We start from the raw sequence: 24,224 nt of genomic DNA, 5'->3' as shown, positions 1-24,224 counted from the left end.
GACCTAGATGGGTGGGATGCGGGGGTGGGTGGGAGGGAGGCTCAAGAGGGAGGAGATATATGTTTACAAATAGCTGATTCACTTTGCTGTAAAGCAGAAACTAACACAACATTGTAAAGCAATTATACTCCCCCCGCCCCCCAAAAGAAAGATGTCTCTCTTCAATGATACTACATTTCACTTCGATTTCTACAGTAAGTTCCCGCCTCCAAACTGACACACTATCTTCCTGACATCACTAAGTGCCTGTGATACTTGCCTTCCAACATTCCTTAAAACACTGGAAGTTTCAGGGCCTTTACACATGCTATTCACTCTTACAAAGGTTAGCTGATTCCAGTCCTTCAAATCAAAATTTAAAGTCACATAGGAAGACATTTCTGACCATCTTATCCAAAGCACTCCATCTCCACTAACCACTATTAAAATACCTAAAACATCCTTCCTTCACTTACATGGTTTTTTCTTTTATTTACATATTTGTTTAAATGTTTGTGGGCAAGATGATATTTATATTGTACATTACTGGGTGATTGATACACTGTAAGTGCTGAAGATCTATTTAACTGACTGACTTAATAAATTAAGACTTTCAGCTTTCATTAACTGTGGGAAAACATTACAAAGAGTTCCATAGTATGACAACACATAAAACTCCTTTTAAAATAAACAGATAATCAGTAAGGACTTCCCTCGTGGCTCAGTGCTTAAGAATCCGCCTGCCATTGCAGAGGACACAGGTTCAAGCCTGGTCCGGGAAGATCCCACATGCTGCAGCACAACTAAGCCTGTGCGCCACAGCTACTGAGCCTGCGCTCTACAGCCCACACGCCGCAACTACTGAAGCCCACGCACTTAGAGCCTGTGCTCTGCAACAAGAGAAGACACCGTAATGAGAAGCCCGCACACCACAACAAGAGTAGCACCTGCTCACCACAACTAGAGAAAACCCGCGCATAGCAACGAAGACCCAACGTAGCCAATAAATAAATATATCTTTAAAAACAAAGGAGAGATAATCAGTAGAATTTTTTATTAAGATAAGGAAATATACTATGCCATTCTGAGCTGCTTCCTCCTGAACCCTGAAATTCCTCATTAAATTATAAAATTATTGAATCAAAAGCTTTACTGGGATTGTAAAGCAACTATGGCTAATAAACCATTGATACACTGTAAGTGCTGAAGATCTATTTAACTGACTGACTTAATAAATTAAGACTTTCAGCTTTCATTAACTGTGGGAAAACATTACAAAGAGTTCCATAGTATGACAACACATAAAACTCCTTTTAAAATAAACAGATAATCAGTAAGGACTTCCCTCGTGGCTCAGTGCTTAAGAATCCGCCTGCCATTGCAGAGGACACAGGTTCAAGCCTGGTCCGGGAAGATCCCACATGCTGCAGCACAACTAAGCCTGTGCGCCACAGCTACTGAGCCTGCGCTCTACAGCCCACACGCCGCAACTACTGAAGCCCACGCACTTAGAGCCTGTGCTCTGCAACAAGAGAAGACACCGTAATGAGAAGCCCGCACACCACAACAAGAGTAGCACCTGCTCACCACAACTAGAGAAAACCCGCGCATAGCAACGAAGACCCAATGTAGCCAATAAATAAATATATCTTTAAAAACAAAAGAGAGATAATCAGTAGAATTTTTTATTAAGGTAAGGAAATATACTATGCCATTCTGAGCTGCTTCCTCCTGAACCCTGAAATTCCTCATTAAATTATAAAATTATTGAATCAAAAGCTTTACTGGGATTGTAAAGCAACTATGGCTAATAAACCAGAAGGGCCTCTTTATGTATCCTGTTTACATAGAAGTTGTAACCTGTTACATGTCCACGAAATTTTTGATATTTTCTCTTCAAGAGGTGGAACTTGATTCTCCTGCCATGGAGCCTGGGCTATATTTAATAACTCACTTGTAACAAATAAGATGTAGCAGAAATGATGGCGTGTGACTATCAAGGCTAGGTCATAAGAAGACACTGGGGCTTCTGTCATTCTCTCTAGGATCACTTGCTCTGGGGAAAGTCATATAGTCACTCAAAAGCAGCCTATGGAGAGGAAGACTTGGTGCAGAACTGAGTCCAACTGCCAATGGGCATGGGAGTGCATCCTCTTAGAAAGTCCTCCAGCCTAGGATAACTGCAGCTCCTGCTAATATCCTATTATTTGTTGATTCTATCTCAATTGCATTTGTAATAAGACACTAACTAAAAAAATTGAAATAAACACTAATCAAAATCAACACAAAATTAGGTATGTTAAAAGTAAACTCTAAGTTTCTACTGCTAATACATTTCAATCAATAGAAAAATCCCAGTGTTAACTCTCCTCCTAGTTCTTAAATTAGTTAAGTAAATTGTACTGATGAAGCATTAACACCTACCAAGAAAGAAAACAGTTGATGATGGTGCTATTTAAACATAGACAACTGGTAAGCACATAGGAAAGAGAGGTATAACCCCAAACTCTCCCAATTCCCTGTACTGTGAGAGATGCTTTTTGGCATTTTAACATTCCTTTCAAGTACTTATTAAGTTACTTTGAACAATATAAATACTAGTTATTAAGTCCATATGTATACACAAAGTTAATATTTGAACTCTGATTTACCAGAGGTTAAAGATAAAAGTTTTAATTAACTGTGTTGTATTCAAAATCCTTAATATATGGATTCGATATTTACATCAACAGAGAAAAAAATTACAACAAATATGACATAATAAAGCGAAGTCTAATCATTATTTTCAATCTGATTTATCATACGTGTTAAATAATGGTACACTTGAAAATGGGTATGTAATAAGCACTTTTGTAACTTAGATATTTTAAATACAGAGAGTCTATTTTTCTATGATCTGTGCTGAGATAAAATTTAATATAATAACATTTACTAAACTTAAGTGTGTAGTTTAGTAAGTTTTGAATGTACCTATTTCCGTAACCAACCACCATAGAAAGACTCCAAAAAGGTAATTCCTTTGTCCCAGTGTCTGGCTCCTTCTGTCACTATATGCTTCTGTTTTTTCAACAATTTCATTTAAATAGAATCATATAATTTCACATAATTTTTCAGTCATTTCATCTAAGTAGAATCATAGCCCATGGCTATGATGTACGTAGCCCACGGTACTTAACTTCTTTTACTCAGCACAATGTTTCTGAGAGTCATCCATGTTGTTGCATGTATCAGTACTCAATTCCTTTTTATTTCTGAGTAGTATTTCATTGCATGGATGTAGTGCAATCTATTGATCCATTTACAGTTGATGGAACTAGAAATGTTTTCAGTTTGGGACTACATGAATAACATTTGCTTACAAGTGAATGTGTGTACATATATTTCATTACTCTTGGTAAACACCTAGGAGTGGAAGTGACAGGACATAAATTAAGTGTATATTTAACTTAATAAGAAATCTGGCAAATTTTCCAGAGTGACTATACGAATTTGCATTCCTACTAGCATAGTTTTAGAGCTACTGATACTGTATATTGATTTCACATTCTTTATCCTTTTCTGTTTTTGAAAATCAGGTTTACTGATTTCTTTACAAAGCATAAAATTCATCCTTTTTTAGGTATACAATGCAATGAGTTTTGCCAAACAAAGAGAGTTGTGTAACACCACAACAATCAAGACAGGAAATATTTCCATGTTATCGAAGGGTTCCCTCACACCCTCCTTTGTAACTAATCCTCCCTCTTCACCTCCAATCTCTTGAAACCACTTATCTGATTTCTGTCCAAGTAGTTTTATTTTTTCCAAAAGGTCATATAAATGGAATCACACAGAATGTAATCTTTTGTGTTGCCTTCTTTCATCTAGCATAATACTTTTTAAACTCATCTGCCTTGTTCTGTATTTTAGTAGCTTATTCCTTTTTATTGTTGAGCAGTATATCCTGTTGTATGGTTGAATGTACCATAATTCATCCATTTACTAGTTGAGGATCATGTTGGCTATTTCCAATTTTTTGTGACTATGAATATAGCTGCTATAAACATTTGTGAATAGGTCACTACATGAATATACATATTTTCATTTCTCTAGGGTAAATGCCTTTAAGTGAGACTACTGGGATGTATGGTAAGGGTATGGTTAATTTTATATGAAACCGCAAAACTGCTGACTTTCCCATCAACAACATGTGAAGTTCCAGTTACTCTGCATTCTTATTAGCTCTTGCTGTTATCAGTTTTTAAAAAGTCATTCTAATAGGTGTGCCATGAGATCACACTGTGGTTTTAACTGGCATTTCCTTGATTACTAATGATGTTTGGCATCATTTCATGTGCTTAATATTTGTATCTATTCTTTGCTGAAATATCTTTTCAAATCTTCTACCTATTTTTTAAAAACAGATTGCTTGTCTTGTAATTAAATGTAAGAGTTTCTTATATATCCTGTATATAAATCCTTTGTCACATATAATTTGAATATTTTAACCCAGCCTAGAGCATATCGCTTCACTTTCTTAAGAGCGTCTTTCAAAAGCAAATGTTTTTAATTTGAAAGGCCAATTGATGATTCTTTAAAAAATCTTATCTAAGAAATATTTGCCTAACTCAAGGTCACAAAGATTTTTCTCCTATGTTTTCTTTAGGAAGTTTTACTTTGGCACTTACATTTAGGATATATTACATTTTGAGTTAATTTGAGTTAATTTATGTTACATTTTGAGTTCATATGTTACATTTTGAGATAAAGGATGAGGTGGGGTTTTTTTGTTTTGTTTTGTTTTGTTTGCATATGGATATGTAATTGTTGATCACCATTTGTTGAAGAAACTATCTTTTCCCATGGACATATCTTGATACCTTTGTTGAAAATCAAATTGACCATTTATGTATGGGCCTATTTCTGGACACTAATATATTCTATTGCTCTATAAGTCTATTTTACAAAACTACCAAACTACACTAGTTAATGTAATTTTATATTAAGTCAAAATCAGATAAAGTCCTCCAACTTTTTCTTTTTCAAAATTGTCTTAGCAATACTAGATATTTGCATTTCCACTTAAATTTACAATCAGCTTTTCAATTTCTTCAAAAGAGCCTTTTAGGATTTTGGATAGGATTGCTTTGAACCTATAGATCTGTTTGGAGAGAACTAACATCTTACTTTTATTGAGTCTTCCAGTTCATGAACATGGTATAGTACAACTTTCAATTTTTAGGTTTTTTTCATTTTCCTAAACGGTGTTTATAGTTTTCAGTGAACAAGTCTTAAGAATATATTTTCAAATATATCCAATTTCCAATTGTTCATCGCTAGTAACATCTTTATTGTAGTATAATTGCTTTACAATGTTGTGTTAGTTTCTGCTGTATAACTAAGTGCATCAGCTATATGTATACATATATCCCCATATCCGCTCCCTCTTGTGTCTCCCTCCCACCCTCCCTATCCCACCCTTCTAAGTGGTCACAAAGCACCGAGCTGATCTCCCTGTGCTATGCAGCTGCTTCCCACTACCTATCTATTTTACATTTGTTGTTTATGAGTTCTAATAGCTTTTTTTCTTTTTAAAAATTTTGCAGTTTCCCTGGTAATTTCACATTAAGTCATGTATATATACTGATAAAGACAGTTTTATTTCTTCCTTTTCAATCAAGATGGTCTTTAGTTTCCTTTTCCTGGTAATGCCTTTTTGTGGATTTGGAATTCAGGTAATGCTGGCCTCACAGAATTACTTGGGAAACTTATCCTTCTTTTCTATTTTCTGTAGGAGTTTTCCCAGAAATTATATTACTTCTTCATTAAACATTTGATAGAATTTGCCAGTGAAACCATTTGAGCTAGGAATTTTCTCTGTTAGAAGATTTTAAGCTACGAATTCAATTTCCTCTGTAGAGTTATTAAAGTTATCCATTTTCGTTAGTGAGATTTGACAGTTTGTCTCTTTCATGGAATCTGCCCATTTCATCTAAGTTGTCTAAGTGGCATAAATTTATTCATAATATTTCCTTATATTTTTAAAAATATCTATAGGATCTGTAGTGATACCCCTTCTTTCATTCTGATATTGGCAATTTGTATCTTCTTTTTTTCAGAAGTCTGGTATAGATACTTATTACCCTTATTAACCTTTTCAGAGAAACAATTTTTCATTGCATTGATTTTTCTTTATTGTTTTTCTTTTCCTTTTCACTGATGTTCTGCCTTTGTTTATTATTTTTTTTTCAGATTAGTTTAATTTACATTTGTTCCTCTTTTTCTAGTTTCTTCAGACAGAAGTTCAGTTGACTCAAAACAGTACACTAATAATCATCATTTACAATGAAGCATAAAACAGAAGGTCATACATTAACAAATTAGAACAAATATTAATATAGATTATTTTCCTATTTTTCACATATAAAACAGCACCTGGTTTGAAGCAATCCAAAACTGGTTCCAATACCAACACGAGGTAGATAGTTAACCACTTTCTTTACTGTTGCAGGGTCTGGGAAGTTGAACATTATAGCAACTAGGAAAAATAATTTTTTAAAGTTAGAATGAAATATGATTTTCTTTCTGGAAAACTGACTTCTTGGTCCAATAAAATGTTTACTCTTAGTTCAGGTATCTTTTAAATAGAATTTTTACTGTATTACTTTTATTATAGTACATATCAAGTTTTAGCATTAATATGCTGGTGATGATACTCATTTTACTCATGAACTACCACAAACAGTACCTTCTCTAAATACTGTCAGAACTAATAACAACTATTGTTGCATTAATGTGACATGAAGTTGAGATTTTATCTTGCTACAACTTCGAATTTGCAAAATTGAATTTTAGCAAGTTGAAAATATATCTGTGAATTTCTATAAAGACCTTTAAAATTTTAAGATTATATATTTAACAATCTAATACCCAAAAGTCTACATATACAGCTAAAAAATTGTTAGCTGTACTTACTACTAATAATCAACAGCTTAAAAAAATATTCTCTTTACAATCCTTACATGTTTATGCTTTGTATGTTCCTATAATCCAGAAAAATGTGTAACCTGAAGAAAAATTTTTCCTCTCTGGTCAATAATCAATTCAAATGCTTTTTAATCATTTCTATCTCAACAATTACACATTTTGAGAATATCAATAAATGTATATCATATATATAAATATATTCAGCATATAAATGTTAATTTATGACAGTTATCTATAAATTTTTATCCTTAAAATATGAAAATAACAAAGTCATAAAATCATGACAGAGAATTTAGAAGATATTAATTTGGTTAGTCTTGAAATTTTAATTATATTAACTTCTGTATCAGAACCATAAATAATCTACAAGTACTCATCTAGAAGATGATTCTTCTTCTCCACCTAGCCTAAAAAAATACTATGAGCCAAAAAATTTTATCAGTGTTAGTGCAATTTTTAAACACAGGCTTTATAACATGTTTTAGGTAAATAATTATATGATCATTCACTAAACACCTAAAATATATTTAGAACTGTCATATACATATCCAACATAACTTTTTAATATGCCTTTCTTACATATCCACTATTACATTGAATACAGGGGGGGAAAAAAGGAAAAAACTCAGGTTATGGCAGGTGACCAAGGCCATGAGGGAAAGGCAATAGAAAAACAAAGATGCAAAGCAAGGATACATGAGAAATTTCAAAGAAGGAAAATAAATGAAGATGAGCAAGTAATAAATATTGTAAGGTCAAAACACCTTTGGGACAGCAAGAATGCAGACTGAACTAAAGTGTGAAACATTCACTTGATTATTTGCCTGGACGAATAATGTTTACATTAGAAAAAGAGGTATGTGTGTGGGAGAAGACCAAATATGGAAGGGAAAAGCATCTTTTCCTAAAAAAGTCTGCGTTCCCTAAAACACATGATTTCATTAGAAAAGAAAATATGTATGGAATATACATTATGTGTAGATCTTTTAAATGATAACTTGTAGATTATAGAAAGAGAAAATAAGAAAACTTAAAATCTATTTAAATGAAATGAGTATGTATAATAAATCACAAGCTTTCACATATTCTCCTTGTATGCCTCCACTCATACCCAATGATGCTTTTCCTTCAAGTTCACCTTGTCTCTCTTTTTTGTCTTAATGAATTTCACCAAGTTCAATTCTAAACCCACAAATCGAATTTTAGTTCTTTCAAGAATGATGTAATACAAAGCAACCAGGACAGTTCAGTACCATTTTCTGATGGTCCCTTTATAAATGGCAATAGATTAGACAAAAAATTAAATAAATGTATGAATCATTTGATTACCCTCTCCCCTCTCGAAATGCAACCACCTTCCAGAAGGAGTTTAAGCATCAGAGCAATATGAAAACTCTACGAATGATTAAATGGGTAGTTATCCCCCATATTTATAAAGCACTGCACTAATTTGTGATTTGGCCAGAAAAATAAATTACTACAGATATTTCTAAGAGTGACCAAAGGGGGAAAAACCATGAAGATGCACATGGTTCAAAAAGAGGTCAGTAGGACAGAGAGTGGGCTACAAAATTCTGTCTAAATGGAAACAATATGGTATGTTCAAAATGAAATCTTAAGGAGATGGAGCTTAGCTTTGTAACAATATACGTCTGCAACGTATTACCTCTGTTTGCCATAAAGATCTCCAGGGCTGTATTTTGCAAAAGATAACGACGAGAAAAGATCGATCGTATCTCTGTGAACAGCCATTTTCCATGCAGCCCTTCTGTATATGCCAGGATCTAGTGAGGAAAAAAAGAATCCAGAGTAAGTAACAGAATTTTTTTGTTCTTCCCCCCAATTAAACAAAAAAGTCCCTATTAAGAAAAATAATTTCTAAGAACTGAATAGTTATTGAAATAATTTGGAGGGTGACTAAGAAAATAGATTGCAATTCATGAAAAAAGATGTTTAAATGAAAAAGCAGAACAAAACTGTAACACATCTATTTATAAATATATTTGGGGGCCTTTTAAAGCAATGATGTAGTCTACTGCTTTTCAGGAAATACATATTGTATTACTGATTGATTGACTTTTGAGTCATATTATACAAAGCAAAATTTTAGACAACCCTTAAAAAGAAGACCTCAAAAGAATGTCCTACATGCTAACAGATGACATATAAAATTCAGTTTCATATAATATGATTATAACATCCATAAATACTTTTTGCATACTTTAAAATTACAAATTGAAGTTCATAACTTCAAAAAATCACACTTATAAGGTCACTGTTAAGGCAACAGTCACTCATTCAGAAAGCACAAAGACTGACTGTATGAGAGGTTAAGTATCATCTTGTCAGCTAGGCTAAACACAAACCTGCGAATGAACTCAGCGTAATCTCTCTATGGAGTAGGAGGTTGTCAGAGTGACTTGTTACAATTCTTGTCATCCCATGTGACAGACGCAATGGCTTAGAATCTTTGCCAACTCAAAGTAATCCTGTCTTTAGTCCTAAGCCACTTTGTTGCTTTGTTATTCAAGTTTTGTTTTTTAAAAAGTTCATTTCAAAAGCTTAATTATGAAGGTGTTAAATGAAAACCAGAACTGGAATTTCTCCACACTAGTACGTCACAGAATATTAATGAAGAAAATGAGATGTATTTGCAATCAAACACTGATGAAAATCCGTGACAGCAAATTAAGTTAAACAACTAAGATAAATTTCTCAAAAGTAACCACCATTAAAAAATACAAATAAAATGACATTTGATTATGATATTGCACTGTAAGGACAAAGACAGGATAAACAAAGAGAGGAAAAATAATGAATAGTAAGAATGTATCCTACGTAAATGTTCATTTTTGATTTCCATTTTCTAGATCTTAATTGTAAAAAAACTACATTCCTCAATGCAAAATACAGAGGATTTTTTTGGAAAAAAAAAAAGAGAGCAACCTTATTTAACTCACTAAATATGTATTTAGATTTTTCTACAGAAATTATTCTATTTCTGGTACCATACAATCTAGAAATGAAAGACTGGGTACAATTCTTAGGCTCGGTGTTTTTTGAAAAAACAAGACAATAATTCAAAGTCCCAAACAACTAATCACACTTTCAGCTTTAAAACAGGTGATAGAGAAAATCCTACTATCTCTTTCATACAATCAATACCTATATAAGTAAGATCAAGAGAAATTAGGAGAAAAAAAGTGGACGAAACATCGGTTCTACTCTCAAATAGTTTCTTAAACCAGAGGTTACATGCACCCCTTTCTCCGACCACAACCAGTAGCTCCAAGGCTCCCGAGTCTGCAGTGGCCTCCTGACTGGTCTCTCTCCTTCTAATCTTACCTGGAGAATCTACTATGACCAAAGAAGCCAAAAAAATATAACTTTTTAAGTATAAATCAGATCATATACTCGTATATTTAATATCATTCAGTGGCTCTGCATTATACGCCTAATAAACTCTGAAGCTCTTTATAACTGTTTATAAAGCCTTACATCTGGGACTGTCTGATGAGCCCAACTCATTCTTCCTCAGGGCCTTTATACTTGCTTTCTCCTCTGCTTGGAATGTTCTTCTCCCAGATCTTTGTATGGCTGGCTCACCCTCACAGTCACATTTCTGCTCAAATGTCACCTCCTTAGAGAAGCCACAGGATCTAAACCCCACTTCTGCCACTACTGCCTCATCCCACCCCAAACTCATCAGATTTCCTTTGTAACACTTATCACCACCAGAAATTACAATATTTCCTTGCTTGTCTATTGCCTCTCTTCAGCACTAGAATATTAGAATCTAAGTTCTATTAGACCAAAGGCTTTGAATGCACTCTATTTCCATCTTCTAGAACAAGGTCTGACACAAAGTAGATGTTTTTGAATGATTAAAATGAATCAATGAATGGCAACCAGAATTCCATATATGATCCACATTAATTTTGGGGGGGCCGTATGGTATTTTCCCAAAATTCAAGTAGTTGAAAATACTTGAGAAAATGGTTATTTACATAAATATTCAGATTTCTGGTTTCTAAGGAAAAACTGGAGCATTTGTCAAACCTAGATCTATATACGCCACATAGTACAACTGGCATGCACTCTCGGTTTTGAAACAGTCTCCACTCATTCACTCATTTACTATCTGTCTAGTTTCCATTGGTATTTGAGTTTGCCATACTTAACTTATCAAGTAGTAGAGAATCCAATACATGTTCTGTAACACTTGTAGCCCAATCTATCCAACTATTAATAAGGAAAATGAGACTTAAACAAGATAAATACTTAATACAATGTCCCTTGGGAAGTTAGTGGCAGTCTGGCCTCCTCCCAGCTTTTCTAATCCAAATGTCCAGAGCTTACTTATATACTACATTGCCACATTTCTAAAAAAGGGTTTAAATGTTTGTTAAACTACAACTCAACTCATCAGAAATTTTAATCAACTACATTTGTTTTCCTGTACTTGTGTTAAAAGTGAAAGAGGAAAATCAAACAACAAAGCATTAGGCTTTAAGCCCTGTCATACGCTAAAAATATCACACACTGGTCTGAAAATTCTACCTCTTATATACTATAAAGCTATATAACAAGTATTGTTGCTCATAATGGTGATGCCAATCATTGCAAGATCATGGCCATGCAACTAAAGATTTAATTATTTTCTAGACTATTCCAATTACTAGCAGAAGTATACTAAAACACTCTTACAAGATTTTTCATGTAATAGTTTTCCAATCAATCAAAAAGTTCAATTTATATCCCATTCCTTTAAGCAGTATAGTTATTTTAAAAAATACTTGAAATATAGCAAGTGGTATGGTCCTTTAAAATTTGTTTTATTACCAAATGTCAAACATACGCAAAACTACAGAAAATGACATAAGCCCCACGTACCCATTACAGAACCTTAGAAAATTCTAACATTTTGCCACACTGTCCTATATATTTTAAAAACTTATAAAGCATTACAGATAATGTTGAAATTCCCATGTATAACCCTTCCTGATCCCATTTTCCTCCTTCATCAGAGCCAATCACTATCCGTGTTTTGAGGTTTAACATTCCCATGTAAGTTTTTATACTGTTAGTACATACACATCCACAAATAATATCTAGAATTGTTCTACATGTTTTCAAACCTGACATCAATGGTATCATACTGAATGTATGACAGTGTGCAATCAGAGTTAAATATAAGCAGGTAAAGTAGTGTTTTAAAACTTAGAGAAAAAGAAACAGGAGGAGAGACAGAAAATTATTTAAAATTGCAAAAGCTATCAAAATTTAAAATCTTACACACAAAAAATTAGACTGACTTAAAAAAAAAGTAACAAATGAAATTCTGCACTTATGGTCAAGATAGTGAGATTTAAAATAGAAACAAAGAATCTCTTAACTAACAGAATTACTAGCTGAAATTGATATAATAACATTTCTTTTAAGTATTCATTAGGAAAAGGTGTCAGTACTGAAAAGCAGCTGAGGCCTAGCTCAGCAAGAGGTTTATTTCTTATTGGACTGGTATATTCCTGGTCTGAGGCTTCACTTCAAAGTCTCTAGAGTTCAATTAAAACTGGATTAGGTAGAAGCAGACCCTTCTTTGGGACTTTCTGTTCACTGAAACTCTACATACACTGACAGCACCCTAGACAGAGGTCTAGCCCTCCAATGAATCAGTTGCTATGGAAACCGTATCATTACCATTGCTCTGCAGTTATGACCACAAGTCTTGAACAGCTTGAAAGCTTAAGCCCTCAGCACTCTCTTTGAATGTTTACCACCTTGTTTTCATATCGTTAGTATTATTATTAGTGAATTCAACTTTCATATTTTAATAATTTGTTTGAACAAAGATAGTTTATTGGTTAAATGTTGACATAAGGTTGTAGAGAGGAAAAAAATCAGTATTTAATATATACATGAATATATACTCACACATATAAAAGCATACATACTATTTCTTTACATTAAAAATATCAAACATATTTTCTTTAAAATTTTTATCTGAAAATTGTGACTCTGAAAAAGGATTTATTATTTTGCCTGAATAGTACACAGCTTTTATTCTACACTTCAAATAGTATACTATGAATACGTGGGAAAATTTCTTCACCCTGTTGCATTAATTGGCTTGAAAGCAAAGTATTTTTCACCTTTAACCATTCATTTTGAAAAGCTAATGAATTTATCCAAATAACACTTTCTCCTGCTTTCTCATCCTCATGAAAGAATAAAAAAGAAACCTGCATTTATTGCCCAACTGCAAGATACTCTTATTTACTGAATATTAGGTATGTTCAAAAAATAGATTTAAAATAGTCTCTGAAAATATAGCCATATTTGTTCAAGTAAAAAAAGGTTTTGTTTTCAAAATCTACCCTCAATAAATATAAAATGTTTTTAAATTCTTTTTAAAGGGAAAGATACTAAAAAGTGATCAAATGTTTTAACCTCAAAAATAAGAAATATTTACATGGGAGTCTGCACATACAGAATCAATGAAAAGTGTTTTTAGAAACACTATTCTTAATGTTTACAGCTAGCACTGCATATCTTAGTCCCAAATATTCACCAATTTTTGGAGAGGTTTTACCCTTTCAGAGAATTCCACACTGATTTCTGAAGAATTCAATAATAAAAGTAAAATTAGATAAAATATACAAATAGAACTTAAAATTTCACAACAAAACCATTTCCAAAGTATATGGATATATATTTAACATGAAGAAAAACATTTGAAACTTAGCATACAAAATATAAACTAATCATGCCATCAGTTAAATAATGATACCACAGGTAGAAAATATTCATATCCCATTTTCATGGAACAAAATTATAAATTAGTCACAAGGATTATACCTTAACATGGGAAAACAGTAAATATTTGAAATATATTTAAAATGAAAACACATGTTAAAAAATAGACACTAGTCTAAAAATAGTCTATCAACTCACCACTAAATACATGTGCAAATGTTTTATTTACGATAATTGCAATTTTACCAAAACAGTTTAAAGTAGTTTTAATCGAGTATTTTAAATTTGCACCACTCTATTATTAACATAGTTTTTGGATTTTGCTGCATGTAATTTTCTCTGAAGCTTGATACCAAAGCACAGCATTAAATTTATTCTAATACTGAATTCCAGTTGATTTAAGGATGTACTTCATCATCAACTATATAAATGTTAGTAAAGTTTTTAAAGATATATTTTTAAAACAAAACAGAGGTCTTTTTGAATTGAAAAATGGCATATACTTGACTCTGGTAGAAATTTTAAGATGGTAATTTTGTTATTTAATATAGATCCATGAACACACAGAATGTCCCCAAACTTGGAAAAGAACAGAACAATGACAACAAAAGTATAAAAGTTATGAATACAGCGAAAATTACCTTTTAAATTAATTATGAGTCATTTGATATTTTTCATCTATATAGTAAATTTCCTCCTTCTGCTTACTAGTTCTGTGATGCAGTACAGTATTCTTCTTAGCATTTTCATGGGTGAAAAATTCAATTAAACATATTCATTACTCTAATGTTCTACCTGGCAGCTTAGTCAGTATGAAAAATTTTAAATATATAAATAAAATGCTATGTGACCTCTGTATTGATTGGGCTAAAGTGGTTTTAGCCTGGGAGTGGATGATGGGGCAGCTGGGAGGAGCAAGAGGGGAGCATACAAACACATACACTCTTAGGTTTTCTCTTCCAATTACTGAGAGAGATGATAAAACCACAGCAAATGATGTATCAGCTCATTTTATCTTATCGCTTTGGGGCTAGGTGACAATGAAGTTCATATTTCACTGGCTCCCATTGAAGATTGTGAAAATTACTTGCCCTCATGACCTGAAATTTCACTAGAAGACAGAAATTTCTCTTCTGCAAAGTAATGCAATTTTTCAGATGTCAACCTTTAGCCCAGCTTTAAAAATTAATTTCATTTATATTAACCAATGATATTGATATTTTCACAGAACGCTCTTTGATACATAAAGCAATGACTGGCAAATTGATGTTGCTTTAGATGGGTAAAACTATTTTATTTTAAGCTGCTATGGCAGACAGATTTATGGCAAACTGAAATTCCCATTTCATAATTTAATATTTGTGCTGGAGTACTGCACCTTTAAGCCCTTGGCCTGTAAATAATTCAGACTCACTTGGTTCTGTTTTATTTTCAATATTCTTCAGCTTAAAAATAATTTGCATTCTAAATGATGTATCATAAAGCCACCTCTTATTGAACTAACATTTAGTATATATCCTAATGAGTCAAAAGCCAAATATAATAATGAATAAGCAGAACAAAGAAGGTATTTATCCACCAGCTAACTAATTTTTAGATTTTTTAAAAATTTAAACTATATCTCCAATCTGATTTTTTTTTTGAAAGAAGAACCCAGATACACCACAAAAGGTTAATAAGGAAGAATAATAAGCAATATGAATGCATCTTACTTTATTTTTCGTAACAGTACATAAAGTAAAGAGCTAGGTATTAAGTTTTCAGAAAAAGAGTAGAATAAACTTAGATAAGTACCTGAATTAAAATAGAGACATTTGGATTTGGAGGTACCTTTTAAGACAAAAATATAATAAAAATAAAGCCACAATGTCAGTTTTACCATGAACAAGATGTGAAAGTGTTCCATATGATTTTAGTATAGAGATACAGAAATTACCTTGAAATCTGTACAAAGAAAATTTTAAATATTTTGGAGTAGTAGAAATGTTACTAAAAAATATACAGTCTGGTACCTTATCAAGTTTTTATTACCTTTATCCAGTAAAGAGTTTTGTCTAATTCAAATGCCTTGAGAAAACAATCATTAGACCAATACCCTTCATTTTACTGAGGTAAATTAAACATAAACATGCATTAATTTATGCATTAATCTATATTCAAAATTAGAAAAAGGTCAAAAAAGACATTTCTCTAGTTTAGCTATTTTCTCCCCAAAATGGTTTAATACCAGTCTGCCTAACTTTTTATTCCCAAAATCACTTTTGCATTTTTTATGCTAACAATATCCATATTATTTTTTCTTCAAAAATATTTATAGTTAATTTTCCTTACATGTATGATATAAGGAAATGGTAATATAAATAATACCTTATAATTTTTCCATTTAGATTGGAAAAATTCCTAGTTACTTCTCAAAAACTTGTGAGAATGACATGCTATTGTCACTGAATTCAAGTTACAAAATGTTCTTAGCTATTATTCTGCACACTGACTCTCTAAGGTCATGAGCTTTCTATTCCTGAACAAAGAGTTAAATTTAAATCAGCACTAATAAAAAACCACCTAATTTTAAATGTGCTGGAATATTCTATAATATATACTTTTAAAACAAGCAATGGACACAAACTATCTTTCTTCTCGATGCCAATTCTTACTTTATGAACTCAATCTCAATCTCAGATTGGTATCAAACGCCCTCCCTACATACAGGAAACCCAATCTTCAAATTGGAGTAATATCAGCCTGTAGCTAGACTACTTATCTCTTTGTAGCAGATACAACATGGTTTAGTCATTGGAAGATTCTCTGGTGACCTATTTAACCTATTTAAACTAATTAAAGGGAAAACCTTTGTTTATCTTCAAGAAATTTGCTTTTGTTCTTCAAACACAACAGAGAACAGAAATAAAAAGGAAAAGGAAAAAGTTACATTAGAACTTGATGCTAAAATCAGGACACTTTCTTCCTAATTAGAGGGAAATACTTTTCCACTTCATTTTTTTTAGCTTTCTTCCTCCTATTAAGTACTCATCTTGTTTAGCTGGAGTCAATTATAAATGACTAGTATAGGTTCTTATTTGCTTCCATGTTAGAGTATGAAACTAAATACTGTGCTCATATTCAGCTTCAGATATAATCTTCTAAAAAGGTATTTTTTTAAAGGACCTATATTACAGAAAACATTATGAGTGCTATTTAAATAAGATTTGAGGGCTAACATGATTTCACTGCATAACTCAATAACACTGCACACCCTCACTAGATTGGAGTTCCTACTTCCTGGAGCTTCTTGAGATTAGGCCACTGGTCTTAGTCATCTTTCTATTCACATACCAAACATGGTGCCAGGAACATGGAAGACATTGACTGATGGATGGAGAGTCAGCTCAACCTCACAAACTACATACAGTCTAAGATTCTGGGAACACATGAACACAAACATAACACAAAGCAGAAAGGGACAGAAAAATGAAAAGGAAAACTACAACACAGCATTTAAAAAAAAAAATTAAATTCAAGGGTCAGCATATTTCAACTTCTGACCAAGATGGAGTAACAGGGACTGGATTTACCCTTGCACACAAAAAATATTTAAAACAGATATAACATGTGGAAAAAATTGTTTTTAAGAGATGAAACACCAAGCAGTGAAAGACAGTGATCTCTGAGAGACAGGAAAAAAAAAGTGGTGACACCACCTACTGCCCCAGCTCTCTGCCAGAGGAGACTCTGCAAGCCCCAGAGCAGGCAGGAACATAGTGGTCTCTAGGAACAGAGAAAACAGCTTGAAGTACTATGAGATCAAGGGGGCTAAAACTGCAAGTCAGAGTAGCAGATTGGAGAAAGCTGAAAAGTAGCAGAGCTCCTGAGATCTGCAGTCTTCAGGTGAGATCTGATCAGCTTAAGAAAACAACCTGAGAATCATTCCCCCAAATTACAGGGAACAATATGCAGAGCTCACACAACCAGAGCAAAAAACAATCTCATAATTCATCGAGCACTGGTTAGAGTACTCAGAAGGGTTTTGCCTCAGTAGACGGGGAAAAATTAGCCCTAGGCTAAATGCTGCTCTGGTCCTGCCTAACAAACCTTAATAGCAAGATCCACATAGATCAAACCATTTCCAAGGTACATAATTGTATCTTAGAAAAACGAATTAAAATATTTATAGCATACAAAAATATCCACCACACAACAGGGTAAAATTCACAACAGCTGGTACTCAATTCATAAATTACCAGGCCTGAAAAAAAATCAGGAAAATATAACCCATAATGAGGAGAGAAATTAATTAATCAAATAACACAAATGATAGAATTATTGGTAAAAGACATCAAATTGGACAAAGTAGATATTAGAGCAAAAAAACATTAATAGGAATAAAGAGGGTCATTTCATAATAATAACAGATCATTTCCTCAAGAGGTCATAATTATCCTAATGGTTTCTGAACTGAATAACAGAGCTTAAAAAATATATGAAGCAAAAATTGAGAGAACCGAAACTAGAAATACACAAATCCACAATTATAAACAGATTTCAACATTCCCCTTTCAATAATTGATAAAGCAAGTAGATGGCACATCAGTGAGGATATAGAATACTTGAACAACTGAACATGAACTGACATCTATAGAACACTCCATCCAACAACAGTAGAATATACATTTACAAAGATAAAGCACATTATGAGCCAAAAACCAAGTTGCAATAAATTTAGTTAATTCCAATCATATAAAAGTATATTTTCTGACAACAATGGAATTAAATTAGAAATCAGTAACAGGAAGATTTTTTTTAATTCCCAAAATATGAAAATGAAATAGTATACTTTTAAGTAAACCCATGGGTCTGAGAAAAAAATTAGGAAGTATTTTGAATTGAATACAAATGAAACCACGACATATAAAAAGTTGTGGAATGGCAGTTAAAGTAGTACTTAGAAGGAAATTTCTAGCACTAAACACCTATATTAGTGGGAAAGAAAAAAGGTCTCATATCAATGATTCAGCTTGCACCTTAAAAAAACTAGAAAAAATAAGAGCAACTTAAACCCAAAGTAAGCAAAAGAAAAGAAATAAAAATTAAAGTGAAAATCAATGAAACAGAAAATCGAAAAATAGAGAAAAAATAATCAGTGAAACCAAACACTGGCTCTTGGAAAAGATCAATAAAATACATAAACTTCTAACCAGACTGATCAGGCAAAAAAGAGGGAAGACACAAATTACCAAAATCAAGAATGATATCAGGAATTATCAATATCAGAAGAGAAAAAGCATCCCTATGGATTACAGAGACTAAAAGAATAATAAGGGAATATTACATACAATTTTATACCACTAAATTGGACAATTTTTATCAATGGACAGCGAACTACCAAGAGAAGTTTTCCCACTCCTGCACTTTCACAAATTATCCCTGAATGTACCCAACTGTCCCCTACATTTCTCAAGAATGTCTACATCAGTTTCCTTTTTTTGTGTATTCCAATTTGACATTCTTTGGATTTTAGAAGGGTGGCTGAATTCTCAGCCCTCTCATTTTACAGTGAGGGATTTCATCCATGACCACTGCTTCTAATACTAAACCACACAGGAGTGCTAGAATCTACTGATAAGACATTAGAGGTGATTACCTCTACATGGAGAGGACAGTTTTGGACTCATATCCAACCACTTACTAGATACCTCCACAACAATATCCTCTAAATTGTCAAATTCAACATACCCAAAAATGAACTCATTATTGTCCCCTCAGGAGCTACCATTAGTCCATTACACACTATTTTGCTAAAGGGAATCACAAAAACCACACAGAAATCTGAGTCATCCTAATGCCTACATATCATTCCTTTTGACCTCAGTCATCTCTCAGTCAACAAGTTCAATAGATTCTATCTCCCTATCAGCACTTACATCCATCTGCTCTCAGTCATGCACACTGAAATCTACTTTAGAGCAAGTCCTCATCGTATTTGAATATTTTCAGACATATTTCATGTTCCAACCATGTCACACAACATATACTCATTCAACCATGCTATGCTGTTTCATGCTTACATGCCTTCCATGTGTTGGTGGTCTTATCTGGAAAGCAAACTCTTAATGAGCTTGGTAGAGGAGGTAGTGAGGGTGCTTGTATTACAGTAGTAGTAGACAGTAATAGCAACAGCAGCAACAAATACAATTTAATTAGAGCTCGCTATATGCCAAGATCTATGTTAAGAGCTTTATTTCAATTCATTATCAAAATGGCATTATGAAATAGATATTTTCACCATTTTATAAATGAGGAAATGATTTTTGAGAGGTTAGATGACTTAGTCAATATCACATAACTAGTAAGTGGTACAGCCAAGTCTATCAGGCTTCTAACACTGTGCTCTAAGCCACTACCTAGTACTTCCTCCATGGTGAAACTCTCATCCTTAAAGGCCAAGTCAAGGTTTTGTAAAACCTCTGACTTCCCAAGCAGATGCAACAATTCTCTGTTTTCTGCTATCACAGGCCTAGTACGAATTCCATTTATTTGTAATGTATCCCTTACCAGACAATAAATTTCCTTAGGTAGACATACGTATTACCAATTCTATAAACCTGGAGTACTTAGTACATTATATAACTGAATGTATACTTAATGAATAAATGATGAAATTAACTATTTCTGCTGAAAATTATTCCTTATCTCCCACTCCTTGCTTCCACAATTAGTTTCAAAACTAAATAGAAAAGAGATCTCTAGACTTTGTAAAACAGTGAACTCTGTCTCAGCTCCTAGTAAGGGCATTCAGTGGGGCCATAATCAAGGTTAGCAAAATTTACTGTTCCCGGAGAGGGTGGTTAATATGACCTCTCATAAGTACCAAAAATTTATTATTTGGTTCACTTTAAAAGGAATGTATTATAAGAACAAAAAAGTGGACACTCTTCCAGAAATTGGGAAAAAATCCTATAAAAGTATCATTCCCCTATGATGAATTATCAGCACCTAACAGAAATATAAGTTTTCTAATACCTCACCCCCCTCCAAAAATCCTGAACATATATGTAATATGAATTTTCTATATTATCTAAAAATATTCAATTCTGCTATAGAAGATAAGGGAAAAAACGGGATAGATGAAAACCAAAAGAAACATTAAACACTGAGAGCAGGGTATGAGATACAGGCAAAATTCACAGGTTATGTTAAGTAGAGATAATGAGTAAGGACGTAGCTTGTGAGACATCTCAAAAAGGTGTTAAACATGTACAATAAATTTAAAGTTAGATACCTGTTAAAGATAGTATATTGAATGTATGACAGAATAAAGAAGAGTGTAACAGAAAGAGATTGAAGGACCAAGTCATAAGATAATCATGACAACTTTGTTTTGGGTGTTGATGTTTCTGCAGGAGTTCAGAGCAAGGCAAAATTGCCCTTTTGTTCCAGACATTCTTTTCAAGGATGTTTGTATAGAGAACAGCCTTGGAAGAGAGAGACAGTGTCTTGCTTCAGAGCAAAGGGTAAGTTTGTTTACTGTCCAGTATAATAAAGATAATGATGACCTTTGGGGCAAGGGTCAGACTTCACTGTCCATTGTAAACATTCTGGGTTCCTAAAGATTGAGGTTGCTCAACTGGGATGTAAACTCAGTGGGTGCACAGTATCTGTCTGGGCTTCTTGGCTTAGTCTGCTCATACTGCCATAATACAATATCACAGACTAGGTGGCTTAACCCTAAGAAATACATTTCTCACACTTTTGGGAAGTCCAAGGTCAAGGTGCCAGAAGATTTAGTTCCTGGTGAGAGCTCTCTTCCTGGTTTGTAGATGACTACCTTCTCACAGTATCCTCACATGATAGAGAGCGAAAGAGATCACTCTTCTTCTTCTTTTAAGTCCTATCACATTAGGGCACCAAACTCATGACCTCATTAAAACTTAATTACCTCCTAAAGACCCTATCTCCAGATACAGTCACAATGCAGGGGCAGGTGGTGGTGGTGGTGGTGGTGGTTAGGGTTTCAATACACGAACGAAGGACACAATTAAGTCCACAGCACCTCGAGAAACTTGGGGGCAAGGGGAACAGACATTAACATGATGCTATTCTCTTCATTGTGTTGTAATAAAGGTCTCTGCCTCTGACCCAGGCGTCTCACGTCTTCTGCTAGCATTCAGGAAATTTTGGCAAGATAAATTGTTACCTTGCAAGTAACGTAAAATTTCAGGTCCATGATAGTTCTTGACACTCTGGAAGACAACTATCAGGCTTAAATGTGATAAGGAGCTATAACACATTTTGCTGACAGGAATGCAAAGAAAAGTGTATATTGCTGGTGAAAACATGAAATGTAAAACCCCTTTGGAAAGCAGGCTTACATTACTTATTAAAAATAAAGATAGCCACATTTTTCATAGTGACATAAACAAAAATGGTAAACAAAACTATGAAATCCAATGTATGTCATTAGGAAAATGGTTGAAAAATTATGATACATCATCTTCTTCTGTTATTGAAAAGAATGAATGAAACCCACATCAGCTTGACTTGGCTGAATATCCAGCATCAAAATATAGTAGAGCAAGAAAAACAATATACCAAAAAGCATTTATAATAGGATTTCATTTCTGTAAATCAACAAAAAAATTCACGAACACCACAAAAATTTATATGAAAACAGAGAAAAATATGAAAGGATACATATTAGATTGTTAATATATGTTAGGTATGGAGGGAGATGATCTGTGGGGAAGGAGATGGGGCTGAGGAGAGCCAAGAAAAGAGGGGGAAAAGCATGCCTGAAAATAAAACACACATGCAACAAAAACAACCACTGAGTTGATTACATTTATTGATATAATAAAACTATGTAGGTATGCATAAAAACATTTATTAAAATCTGAATGAGAAAAGGTATGTCACCATTTTCTAAATTTGTTGACTATGTTATCACTTTTTGTATATTGTCATGGAGGATAAGAATGACGTTTTCTTTTCTTTCTTTCAGTAGTTTTCAGAGTTCAACTTATTTACTTTTTTTCTCCTTTAAAGTTTCCAAAATTCTTTCTATAGATTCTTAGAGTTCTTCATCACTTAGGAGCAGCCTGCCTTCCTGCTCACTGTCTTTAAAGACAAGAATACAACTCCTTTCAATTTTAAATGCTTTACTCCTGATTTCCGTCAATTACCTCAGGTTCAGGTCACGGTCCTTCACAGTCAATGGAGTGAAGACTTGATTTAGAAAAGGTAAATGAAAACCAACATGGACCTCAGTAACCATCTGAGAGCTCACCAAACCTTTTTTCTTACCTTCTATTTCTCACCTCTGTATACCTGTTACAACAATGAGAGCAGAATAGGAATTTACTGGGGTTCAATGAGTATATTTTATTTCTGAGGATCAATAGGCTAAAATACTTATCTATTTGACCTCTGCCTGTAGCATTAATAGTAAGGTTTGTTCGTATTTGTCCATGTGTTTTTATGTTGATACAAATATAGACCTTTCCTAGGCCACGTTTTTTTCTTTGGTTTATTTTACTTCATTCATAATTTATATCAAAAATAGCAACCTTTAAATGAAAGCAAACTAATTCCATATAATATCACCTTCAACATTCAAAGCCCCCACAAGTAAAAAGTAAAAGAAGAGAAAATACTTAGGTGCTGAAATCAATCACTATTTTCATACTTAAAAATTTATTAAGGTATTACTTACATACGGTAAAATACACAGATAATAGGTGTATACAGCTTCATGAATTTTAATAAATTTATACATCTATGTTATCAGCACCATCTCCAGAAAGTGGGCATAGAGGGAACATACCTCAACATAATAAAGGCCATATATGACAAACCCACAGCTAACATTATACTCAATGGTGAAAAGCTGAAAGAGTTTCCTGTAGGATCAGGAACAAGACAAGGATGCCCACTCTTGCCACTTTTATTCATCATAGTTTTAAGTCCTAGCCATAGCAATCAGACAAGAAAAAGAAATAAAAGGGATCCAAACTGAAAAGGAAGAAGTAAAACTGTCACTATTTGTAGATGACATGATGTTATACATAGAAAATCCTAAAATCAAATTGGTTGATAGCATTTTTCCAGTCTTTTATATAGTTATTGACTTTATGCCTATTGTTCTATCAATCACTGAGAGAGAAATTTTAAAATCTCCAGCTAAAAATTGAATCTATTCAATCTATTGGGAGATCTATTTCTCCCTTTGGTTCCTTCAGTTTTTGCTTCCTATTTTACAATCTCTATTATTTCATGCTATGTCAGTTTCCTATTGCTGCTATAACAAATCACTACAAACAGTGCCTTAAAACATGTAAAATTACCTTACAGTCTTGTAGGTTACCATTCTGAAATAGATCTTAGAGGGCTAAAATAAACAACACCAATCTGAGTTCCTTCTGAAGGCTTGTGAGGAAAATCCACTTCCCTGTCTTTTCCAGCTTCTAGAGACTACATGCATCCTTTGGCCAGCAGCCCCTTCTTCCTCCATCTTCAAAGCCAGCAGTGTA

At 33.2% G+C, this 24,224-nt stretch overlaps 1 protein-coding gene across 3 annotated transcripts in view; it reads right to left on the bottom strand.

Annotated features, from left to right (window-relative positions):
* The window catches only part of LRBA (LPS responsive beige-like anchor protein), a 723,035-nt gene that overhangs the window by 213,029 nt on the left and 485,782 nt on the right, over positions 1-24,224 (bottom strand). For all 3 annotated transcript variants that reach the window (XM_024764049.1, XM_024764050.1, XM_024764051.1), the window contains 2 exons: positions 8,612-8,729; positions 6,394-6,496 (listed from right to left, as the gene is read on the bottom strand). In XM_024764049.1, the coding sequence (XP_024619817.1) occupies positions 6,394-6,496; positions 8,612-8,729 (221 nt within the window). The remainder of the gene's footprint in view (positions 1-6,393; positions 6,497-8,611; positions 8,730-24,224) is intronic.

The sequence above is a fragment of the Neophocaena asiaeorientalis genome, unplaced genomic scaffold (genome assembly GCF_003031525.2).
Source record: "Neophocaena asiaeorientalis asiaeorientalis breed wild unplaced genomic scaffold, Neophocaena_asiaeorientalis_V1.1 scaffold594, whole genome shotgun sequence".
In the NCBI taxonomy this organism is placed as follows: Eukaryota; Metazoa; Chordata; class Mammalia; order Artiodactyla; family Phocoenidae; genus Neophocaena; species Neophocaena asiaeorientalis.
The sequence above is the reverse complement of the archived record's forward strand: the minus strand, read 5'-3'. Positions and strand labels throughout refer to the sequence as shown.